This window comes from Seriola dumerili, unplaced genomic scaffold (assembly GCF_002260705.1).
Source record: "Seriola dumerili isolate Sdu_G_001 unplaced genomic scaffold, Sdu_1.0 BDQW01000226.1, whole genome shotgun sequence".
Classification (NCBI taxonomy): Eukaryota; Metazoa; Chordata; class Actinopteri; order Carangiformes; family Carangidae; genus Seriola; species Seriola dumerili.
Window position 1 is genome coordinate 143537 of NW_019174481.1, and position 12178 is coordinate 155714.

Here is a 12178-nt window from a genome sequence, read left to right on the forward strand (position 1 = left end):
CCCCAGGTAGCATGTGGCTCCAGTTGGCACCTTACATTACTACCTGACTGGAAAGGAACAACAATACCTGATACTTCCTGTCATGCCCAGGAAAACTGAGAGAGGTCTTTAAAAGGGGGGGGGGGTAAATCCCTGAGATAGAATCCACAGGAAGAAAGGAGAAACTGGGGCACAGTTTCACATGCCTGAAGCTTTGTTAAACTCTGTCAGTATATTGCTGTATGTGGGCCATTGCTGGCACAGCTTGACTGAGAAAACGGGGCCACAAAAGCCAGTGGCAGCAACCTGAGAGTCTGCCAGAATGTAGGTTAACCATAAGTTGTGTAACATGGACTCTGGACTGAAAGCGCAGCGATAGTTTACTCTCACTGTTCTCTGACAGTTGCGAGGCAGATGTGAGACAGGATCATCTGTCAGACACAGAATATGAGTGGGTGACAACATTGCGGAAAGCAGCTCTGACATAATGGGCACTGTGGCGCAATATGTCGTTTCTCCATTATTATTTGCGTGACGTGAATGGAATTCAAACTGGAAAAAAATATATAAAGGAATCAGGTTGGGAAAGTGGGTCAGTCAGACTGATACGGTGAATAAACAGAGTAAATTAAGAGAGAATTATTGTGCTAAACTAAAAATGACCATTGCAGTGCTCTTCAAGTGAAATATAAATGATCCATCCATGACTCATCTCCTTCTCCGTTAGTGTGGACTGGCAGAGTCCTGGACCAACCTCCGGACACACTACACACAACAAAGTCACACTGTGCGTGGTAACAGCCAGCAAAGGGAACAGGAAACTCCAACTGTATTGCACAAATGTATTTTTGTCCACGCAGTGTGATTGTTCTATAAATAGCCCGTAGCCTCACGGAGCACTTTGATCATGTGTTATGAGTAAGTCGCTCTGAGATCTCAGAGACGAGACACAGACTGAATGTACCCTCAAGCTGCAAAATCTACCTCACATGAAATACTCTCAATAAGATCATTATACTTATTTATAAGCAGTCCAAGTTTGAGCCTCAAATAAAAGATTATTATTATGAATTATTTATTTATGTACTGTTTACTGTGTATTAATTCTTTCCTTTCCTGCTGTACACTCTCCCTGGTGTTTACTACCCACCCGGATCAGTGGAATAGGAAACACACATGCACTATAGTGATCCGTGCCAAAGTGGGTCAAAGTGGGTCACAGTCCTCGTAACACACTTCCACTGAGCGCTGAGTTCGGGACAGGCAGTGCTACCTCCGGCCAGAGCATTTGTACCAACAGGTATTTCGGTATTAGTGCAGTTTTTGTTTGACTCCTCACTGATGCGCTGATGTGTATCAACACAGGGGTCAAAGCTTAATCTCAAGAGTATTTTGGACTTGTCTGTCTCTCCGTTCATCTGTCTGTCCATCTGTTGATCTGATGCTCTGTTTGTCTGCCTCTCTGTGTGCGCAGAGCTTCATTTTCCTCCCAGTCGGGGACACAGAGTAGCCTATGATTATCTTTAAAAGCAGAGACACTGGAATGTTAATCCCGTCCCTTTGCTTTTTCTCACTTTGCTTTTTCTCACTCTGTAGACTTCAAAAAAACTTCAAAATGAGTGTGTGCATGGACAAACTTTAATTTATGACAACATCTGTTTATAAGAAATGGAGTACAGCGTGGAAGCAAGGAGGAGGATTTTTTCCTTGAGCAGGAGAGGCAAAGGCTTTATACCAAAGTCTATAATCCTGCCCATATACAGCTCCTCTACGCCTCAGGGAGTTCCTGCAGTTTAGGAGTGTCAGAATAAAATCATAATTACTGAGGAACACCTCTGAGTCATATTACGGTAAGATAAATACCAAGGAGTATGTGTCACCTGTAATGGAGGTCTGGTCACCATTTGAAGAGGTTTGAAGACAATTTCCACAGACAGAAAAGAGCATACAGTCTATGGAAACAAAGAAAGGCCATAAAAACCGGAAACCTGCAGACAACTGAATATATTGTGAAATGTAACCGCTAATGTTGAAATTGAAATACCACTGAATTTTATTCTATCTTACAGTGGGTGTTCTCATCATTTTGTCCACCCTCTAGAGTTTATTTTGTTTGACTGGATAAAAATGAAATGTCCCAAGTTACATGCCACTCAAACAATAAAACAAACAACCCCTCCCATGCCAGTACATGTGGCCTTACACGTTTATAATGGAGCCTGATTACCCTCTGATGATAATCACCTGCTGGAACTCTACATGTGATTTATTTACCATCACATCATTGTTATAACGACGCAGTGTGAGCGCAGTACTCAGGAATCTGTGGGCAGCGGCGTCAGTCATGAGCGTCTCCTGCCTCTGATTGTGTCACCGCCTGCGTCAAGACAGACAGGGGAGCTGCAGAGAGGATGCGAAGCTAGATGAATCACCGCCCCATCCCAAGTACTCGCGGTTTCTTTGGGCAGATTAGCCAGCTAACTAGAGCATTTGTCATTGGCAGATGTTAGCTACGGTATTTTAAATAGCAGTTGATAATATGTTTGATTTTTGAAGCTATAATGTGTTAAGTTTGGTTGTTTGATCCGGACGAGGTTCGGATGATTTGACCAGACAATGCCGTGGTCACTGCCTGTAGCTAGGTTTAATGATAGCCTTTTGATGTCAGTCAAAAACGTTGTTGCTCTTTCATGAGTTGTACTATAATGTAGCCTATCTTTTATACAAACAACCTAGCGTAGGTCTGACTTTTTCCAACATAAATAACTTCAGGAAATATAGCTAGCTATATAGCTAGCTATACCGACCGTTGGGCGCATGTGTGACGTCTGTGGCGGTTCCCGAGGGGTGAACTATCTTGCCTCTACACGTTGACTCTTTGGCAGCTCCCAGCCAGTCCTCTCATGTTCACACTAGTACTACTGTGTAGCTTCACATAAACACAGAGGGACTCACAATGCTCAGCTGGCTGGACTGTGGACAAAACCCATAACTTCGTGTAAATTTCAGCCTTCGTTGTTATTATGCAGCCTTTTACTTCGTGGTAAGTAGACTAAATAACGTAAAGTCACCGTACTGGTCCTATGTTGGTGTATAATGTTTGTTAGTAATTAGTTTATATAATCACCTTATCATCTTTTATGGTTATAACTTAGTATATGTTTATCTAGAAAAAAAATTACCTATATTACTGTGGAATTTAGGCATTTATTGGACAAATACTCAAAATGTTACTGTTAATATTTCACATTAATACTTTTATGAAAATTAGTACCAATGTTAAGACAAACTTTAGCGGCAGAGGAAGTTTGCTCTGCTGTAAATGAGACTGTAGCTGCCTGTACAGAAAGCTGGCAGACAGGGGGGGGGGGGCGGCGGGGTCAGTCAGTGTTATCATTGTAGCTTGACGTGGTCGCCGTGTGTCTCCACGAGGGGTTAAGAGGTCAGCCGCCTAATGACTGGTATTATGCCAAACAGGAAACGACTCATCTCCAATGAAACCTCGGTGTGACATCCACGTTACATTCCTGTAGGGATTTAAAGCGAGTTGCCTGAACACAGTAGTGAAATTACTGTAAACCTATTGTGCGTCTTAGTAGGTTTTTCCCAATAGTGTCACTATAAAGACGCTTAGTCTGAACTACTTTTGTACATTTATGCAGTATAGCTCCTCGTGAACGCGCACACGCACCCTGTGCTGCTTCTGCTTTGAACCTTTAAATTATTGATGTGGTCTCAGTGGATACCTACATGTACTGTAAAGTCTTTTACTCTGTCAGATATTAAATGTAATACATGTGATATAATCGGGACAAGAGGGAGATACTGCAATGCTGATTTAATTAGAAACACTGTCATTTTAACTTTAGGTACTTTGAACAGACGTGCACATGTGTTTTCAGTACAGATAAATCCCTCTACACCTCGCTGTCTATGGAGCAGAGGCTTCTACTGTGTAAACAGTGGAATGGCACAATAAGCTGTCTCTTGTTTCACCTCTTATTTGCTGATGGATCCAGGAAGTTTTTTTGCTCTGAGTGCACACACACACACACACACACACACACACACACACACACACACACACACACACACACACACACGCACACACACGCAGCCTCATTGGTTTTTGAGTATTTGCTTAATACAGACAATCAGAAACCCCTTGTTTTTTGAGTCAGCGGTTCCTTCTGCTTTTTTCTGACCAGAAGCAATGTCATTGTTTTACCTGGTGTACTCTGTCTTTTAGAAAATGCACATGCTGTGCTGTTTTCAGTGACTCGTGCCAGGCTGAACGGTCCCTTCCCTTCCTCTCTGGGACTTGAGGGGAGGTCACTCTGAATCCTGGTCAGCTGCTTGTAGTACTGTTGCCTATTGGATCATAATGGAGATTAAACATCCTGAGGTCAAATAGCTCTGATTGTTGGGAAAGAAGAGTTCAAGTTAGCAGATATTAGCAGAATATCTTTATGTTTTGGATTGTTGCTTGGACAAAACAACACATTTGGGCTTTAGGGAAATTATGATGTGATCTTCTCTATTTTCTGACATTTACGTGACCGAGCCACTTAATCAAGGAAGCCTCAAACCAAATGTTAGCAGTTGGTCTTGCATGCAGCAGGCTCCATTGTTTCAAAAAATGAATTAACAGCTTCTACACACACACGGCTTGACTTGTGTAACACACTAGGTTGGACTAGTCTAATAACAACTTTTCTTTTCTTTCATCACTCTCTTTTACAACATACTCTCCTTTACTTAGTAGCTTTCAGCAGCCCTGCTAAGGTTTGTAACCCTGAAATTACTCATGTTTGGATTTATTTTCCATGTTCACATCCAAAAATAACAGGCACTTGAACTATTACACCCCCCCTCCACCCCTTAGCATACAGCCATTGGATGGTCCGTTTCCATGTATTCTTCACAAAAAACTTGAGGCATCAGTGGAATGTTAATTACTCTGCAGGGAAAGGAAAAAAGAGCTGCTGATTTTTTTTTTTACTCTCTCTCAAGTGCTCAGCTGGTTGTAAGCGAAAGTTGGATTTCAGCCCACATCTGCACACTTCAGCTTTTAGGATAACCACTATCAAAGATGTGATTAGCCTAAACAAACTCTTTGCCTGACACTGACTCAACCAGCAGAGCAGCAGCTTTCAGCAGGAAAGATCCTCTCATTCCTGCAGTTGTCACTTTCTAAAGATGTTTTATTTGACTGTGTACATTGGGTCTGTCAAACAAGAGCAGAAACATCGTTGCTGTGTTGCTCACTTGTTATTCCATTATTAATTCATTGACTTATATAATGTCTCATTTCATGTTCCTGGGTTAGGAAGGCTCAAATGCTGTTAAGACGAAGCCAACACTGACTCTTTTTTTTGTTTTTGCGTCTTTAGAGTGTTGATCTGTGCATTGATAAATATTTAAACCAATGTGCCTTTTGTATTTGTGTTCATGCAGAATGTATATCAACCACCACAGCCAAACAATGAGAGACATCCTTAAGAGAAAGTTTGCCGAGGTAGAAGACAATCCCCGCTACTCCTCCTCCTCTCCTCCGTCCTCCCTCTCCTCCCCCGCCTCCTCGGAGTGGGAGTCCGACAGTGAGAGCAGCTCCTCCGACAACCAGGATTTCACCCATAGGAGCCTTTCTTCACCCACCAGTTTACCCAGTGAGTCTCCAAACCAGCAACCACTGTTTTCTTTTCCCTGTCTTTCAAATAATGCAAACCTCTTCCTTATCTGTCCGTTTTCCCTTCAGTGTTTTATAGGAGTGTCTCTTATCACCCTGCAGCAGCACTGTTATAACTTGCTGATATGAAAATGCTAACCTTAGGGCCATTCTAGATAATGCACCGAGAATGACTCGCCTCTGGACTTTCTGTCCGGTTGTGTGGAAGCTCATTTGCCTGAGCAATAGCACAGTGTGGAATCAATTTGAATTTCAAGGTCCCTTTAAACAAGTCTTATCAAATGTCCTTCCCCAGGGATCACAAAGCTGCACACAAGGCTTGCAATGACAATATATTCTGCAGTTTATTGTTGCACACTGTAAAACCTCATGTATTACACTTGTTCATGTGAGTCTGTTACCAGGTCTCACAACTGGTTCAAACAGTGCCCCAGTGTGGAGCTGCTGAGACGGACAGAGCAGCTGAGACAAAGCTTAGTCAACTGGTCTCTGTTGTTTACTGCAGCCAGAGTTCAGCCTCAGTTATGTGTGAAGGTCAAGACAATTTGTTGAAGCCAAACTGTCAAACCAAACAGTAACCTGATGGATACTAACGACTAAACTGGCAGAAAGAGTCTAATTACATTCTGGTAAACCTCCAGCAGTTAGACCCTGGTTCACCTCTGTTCTCTCTCTGCCGTTGGTCTGTCCAGAAGACCCCTGTCTTGGTATTTCCTCTCCTCGCTTATGTTGAACTAATGACCAAAGTCACTCAAGTGAAGCACCCAGTGTGTCCCCTAGTGGCCATTCAGAGACCTACAGAAACCAAAGCCTGTGTCAAAGTTATGGGCCTGTATTTAGCAAATATCTAAGAATCACATCTAGGGTTGTGCTGAAAGTTAACTTAGGACTGAAATCCCCCTCACAGTACCTCAGAGTAGGACTTGAGAGTTGTTTGTGAAGCTTCCTACACTGACTTTCAGCAAGGACAATAATACTGTACAACATTTAGCGCTGCAAAGTAGAAGTAATCATGACATGTTTTAGTTTTCTGATAATGTAATTGTTATGTTCTTACTTTTTAAAGCACCAGATGATCACTCTAAAGCTGGACCGGGCAGTGCCTCACTTTTTCTGATGTTTTGTGTGTCTCTTTCAAACCCAACCAGATCGGTCCATTCTGAAGAGGCCCAGGCTTGGAGGCGTACAGAGCAATGTGCGCTTCGACCAGGTGACGGTGTTCAGTTTCCCACGCTGCCAGGGCTTCACCAGCGTGCCCAGACGTGGAGGTGCCACCCTGGGCATGGTGCAGAGGCACAGCACCCTCCAAAGGTACACAGTGGCAGAGCATGCACTGGAGCAACGGCAAAGACGCAGAGAGAAGCTCAGAGAAAGACTGAGAGAAGAGAGGTTCAACGCACTGAAAAACAAAGTAAGTGCGCTTAAATTTTTACATTAGTTTGCATTGTTTGTCCATGCAGCAGTCTTCTTACTGTACCTGTTCTTCTGATTCCAGCTCATCATCAGCGGGGCCATAGACCAACGAGAAGCAGACAGGTTCACTGTGGATCAAATCCCAGATGACGACAGTGATATCCACGTCAGTGATGCTGAGCTGAAGGATGGAGGCCTCCTTCCGCCGTACAGCTCCAAACAGCGGCAAGCGCTCCTGCAGGCGGCGGGGGTGAAGCGCATTGACCGGGAGGAGAAGAGGCAGCTTCACGCCCTGCGTCTCTCCAGAGAGGCATGTGGATGCGACTGCCAAGGCTTCTGTGAGCCAGAGACCTGTGCATGCAGTCTGGCGGGCATCAAGTGCCAGGTATGACACTGAACACAACATAACAAGCTTATTATATACTTGATTTGCCCATGACAAGTCACTGAGGCAAATCTTACAGTGAGGAGGTTTGATGTTTCATTTTCTGCATCTGAAAGTTGAACAGATTTGAATGTGAAATTGTAGTTAAAGCTCCTTTAACTACAATTTACAAGTTAAGCATCTCATGTATCAGTCACATGTTGAAGGCTTGTTTAATGAAGAAAGGAAAGTAGTAGTTATCCTCGGTGCTTAGTGGAATTCAATATATAATCTACTGTAAAACAATATCAATCTGTCCAATTGTCCAATCCAGATTTTATTGTACCTTTACACTGTGGTAGCTGTCACTTTATTGTGACATATTGGATATGGGTGTATTAGAGCAGTGCTTCTGTCTCACATACGCCTACATCCCCTTCATTGACGCCACCCATCAAGTTCCATTTCAATTGATTTTGAAACAGGATATTATTTAACACTATTGATTATATAAAAGCATATGTCACAATATTTTTTTTTATACAATTGAACTGTCAAAGTCAGTTTGGCCAAGTTACAACTACTGTTAGTGTTTCATTTATCCATTACGTTTACTTTGTTATTTTACAACAATTTCTCAATTGATTCTCTTAATATATATCTGTGTTGTGGTATAATATTGCATATACTGTATTGAAGATTTCATTCATATCACCCACCCCACCCCACTTAGTGCTTTTGTTTTTTTCTTACAAAACAAAATGACATATCTGTAATAAATAGCCAATATAGAACTTTTTTTTTAAGACAACAAATGTTACTGTTGTCTTACCTAACATTATCTAACCTTATGATTTAGCAGCCAAAACACATTTTAGCTGCATTTGTCTTTCAGAGATTAACTTGAGATCATGTTGTCATTACGCTGTGTTGTATTTGAGTACCCACAACTCTCTCTTTCTTTGACACACATAGGTTGACCGCTCCAACTTCCCATGTGGCTGCACTAAAGACGGTTGTGGAAACACTCATGGACGTATTGAGTTCGACTCCAGACGAGTGCAGACCCATTACATCCACACCGTCATGAGACTCGAGCTGGAGAAACAACTGCAAGATGAAACAGTGAGCCGAGAGGACCAGACAGCGCTTCCAGAGGACCATGAGGACCAGGATGAGGCTCATGCAGTTCAGAATACACAGGACAAGAGCTGCCCGTTTGCATTCACCATGGAGGAAGACGGTCTTTCTCTCACCCTGCCTGCCACTCCTTCCTTCCATTTCATCCCAGAGCGGTTAGTAGTGGAGGAGAACAGCTGCAGCAGCGACATGACTGAGTCCTCCTGCTCCTCCTCTGACTCTGATGCAGGAGGATGCCTCACTGGGAGTCAGACTCTCCATGAAGTTGACGGAGGGTTGCCCTGTTCTCTTAGTATCTGTGAAAATAATGACTACTCTATGTGTAGCCAACTGAGGCACATGGGAGAACCGCCGACACAGCACAGCGGCAACTCTGCCACACACAGCACAACTACTGACAGTATGGGACCACCCACAGCCAACACATTCACAGACAATATAAGTAGGACCTCGCTGACAGATTATCTCGATGAGAATGCAAACCAGGCCAGAGACTTCTTTGACAACGACTCGCTCGAGGACTTCCCAAACACCCCCTCCCCTACCGTGGACTATTCATCAGGCATGTACATGGACCTGAGTCTGTCCTCTGACTCCGACCTGGAGTTCTTCGACAGCGACTACCCCTCTGGACCACTGCACAGCTCTTTTAAAGGACACAGGCATCCAGACAGCTTTTCCCATCTCCAGCTGTTCAGCTCTGTTAACCTGCCACAGTACGAGTCGAGCACCTACCTCCTGGAGTCTCTGATCGGCCTGACTGAGCCGGGCCCAGAGCAGGGTTATTCAGTCACAGATAATCAGTTTTTATAGATGATTCAAGGATTACAAAACGCTATATATAATATCATATAAGAGAATTACATGTAAAGAGCACTGCTTTTATATATTTGTAAGAATATTTCAGTGTACAAAGAATGATTGATGAAATATTTTTCCAAGCTGGATATTTTTTCTATCGCCTAAGAATTATTTGACTTTATGTCAGAGAAACCACACCTGAGTAATCTAATATATGTTATGTTTTTTTTATTTTATTTTTTGACTCTATATAATGACATGTTATTTAATTTCTTCTTGTACCACAGCCACTGAGAATATTGGAAACTGATCAATGGAGGCTTTGAATAATTTTGAGTAATGTTAATATTTCATGGCCATATTTCCCCAAGATATCAATAAAAGCAGCTATGTTTTGCTGGTAGCTGGCTGTGGTGTAAGCAGGATAATCCACTTTGACTCATGGTAAGAGCCTTCATTTTGTGAATTAGTTTTAATAACTGCCTGGCTCATTGTGGATTATCCCTTATATGCTTCAATATGCAGTATGTGTAGAATGTCCGTATTGGAGTAATAAAAGAAAGAATTTTTATTTATTGTTATCAAATCTGTTTGATGAGTGGTAATTTAGTATCAATCAGTGGTTCTTAGGAGTCGTGAAGAAAAGAGGACATCACAATAAAAGGTCATAGTATCATAAGGCATTAGAAGTCGCCAATAAAACTAATGTGAATGTCTTTGGACTGCGGGAAAAAGCCGGAGCACTTGGAGAGAACCCACATTGGCACAGGGAAGACATGAAAACGCTACAGAGAAAGGCCCCGGAAACGGGATTCAAACCCAGAACCTTCTCACTGGGAAGTGAAAGTTTTAACAGCTACACCACCGTGCCCCCTAATGAATAAATCATAGTATATTTAGGCATAAAAAGTCATAGTATAGTAAGGCATAAAAAGGTCATTGTATAGTAAGGCATAAAAAGTCAAGAAAACAAAAAATAGTAAGGCATGAAAAGTAATAACAACAACATAGTATAGTAAGGCAATTAAAGTCACGAAAGCGTGATATTATAGAAAGGCATAAAAAGTCATAAAAAGCATAGTATATTAAAGTACGGAAAGTCATTATCATAAGGCATAAAAAGTAAAAAACGACATGGCATAATATGGCATAAACACAGCATAGTATAGTAAGGCAAAAAAGTCATAAAAAAGTCATAGNATTCATAAAAAACGACATAGTATAGTAAGGTATAAAAACAACATAGTATAGTAAGGCATGAAAAGCCATAAAAGTGTCATAGTATAATATGGCATAAACACAGCATAGTATAGTAAGGCATGAAAAGCCATAAAAGTGTCATAGTATAATATGGCATAAACACAGCATAGTATAGTAAGGCATGAAAAGACATAAAAGTGTCATAGTATAATATGGCATAAAAACAGCATAGTATAGTAAGGCATAAAAAGACATGAAAGCGTCACAGTATAATAAAGCATCAAAGGCATAAAAACGTAAAAGTATAGTAAGGCATAACAAGTCCTAAAAATGTCATAGTATAGTAAGGCCTGAAAAGACATAAAAGTGTCACAGTATAATAAAGCATCAAAGGCATAAAAACGTAAAAGTATAGTAAGGCATAACAAGTCCTAAAAATGTCATAGTATAGTAAGGCCTGAAAAGTCATAAAAACGTCATAGTATAGTATGGCATGAAAGCATCATAGTATATTAAGGCATAAAAAGTAATAAAAACGACATAGTATAGTATGGCATAAAAGCATCATAATATATTAAGGCATAAAAAGTAATAAAAACGATATAGTATAGTAAGGCATAACAAGTCCTAAAAATGTCATAGTATAGTATGGCATAAAAAAGTCATAGTATAGTAAGGCATAAAAAGTCATAAAAATGTCATAGTATAGTAAGGCATAAAAAGACATGAAAGCGTCACAGTATAATAAGGCATGAAAAGCATAAAAACGTAAAAGTATAGAAAGGCATAAAACGCATAAAAACGACATAGTATATTAAGGCATAAAAAGTCATAAAAACGTCATAGTATAGTAAGGAATAAAAATACATAAAAACGTCATAGTATAGTATGGCATAAAAAAGTCATAGTATAGTAAGGCATAAAAAGTCATAAAAATGTCATAGTATAGTAAGGCATAAAAAACGTCATAGTATAATAAGGCATGAAAACGACATAGTATAGTAAGGCATGAAACGCATAAAAACGTCATAGTATAGTAAGGCATGAAAAGTCCTAAAAACGTCATAGTATAGTAAGGCATAAAAAGTCATAAAAACATCATAGTATAGTAAGGCACGAAAAGTCATAAAAACGTCATAGTATAGTATGGCAAAAAACATCATAGTATAGTAAGGTATAAAAACGACATAGTATAGTAAGGCATAAAGCGCATAAAAATGTCATAGTATAGTAAGGCCTGAAAAGTCATAAAAACGTCATAGTATAGTATGGCATAAAACGTCATAAAAAAGTCCTAGCATAGTAAGGCATAAAAAGTCATAAAAAGTCATAGTATATTAAGGCGTAAAAAGTCATAAAAATGACATACAATAGTAAGGTATAAAAACGACATAGTATAGTAAGGCATGAAAAGTCATAAAAACGTCATAGTATAGTATGGCATAAAAAGTCATAAAAAAGTCATAGCATATTAAGGCGTAAAAAGTCATAAAAATGACATACAATAGTAAGGTATAAAAACGACATAGTATAGTAAGGCATAAAAAGTCCTAAAAATGTCATAGTATAGTATGGCAGAAAAAAGGCATAGT

General features: G+C 40.6%; 1 protein-coding gene across 1 annotated transcript; it reads left to right on the plus strand.

Moving 5' to 3' along the window:
- Nucleotides 1–2935: 2935 nt before the first annotated feature.
- Nucleotides 2936–9972, plus strand: LOC111228992 (cysteine/serine-rich nuclear protein 2-like). The gene is made up of 5 exons (XM_022755126.1): nt 2936–3022; nt 5437–5648; nt 6817–7079; nt 7164–7466; nt 8421–9972. Exons 2-5 carry the CDS (start codon nt 5438–5440, stop codon nt 9396–9398), a joined length of 1755 nt encoding a protein of 584 aa, XP_022610847.1. The 5' UTR covers nt 2936–3022; nt 5437; the 3' UTR covers nt 9399–9972.
- The last annotated feature ends 2206 nt before the right edge of the window (nt 9973–12178 follow it).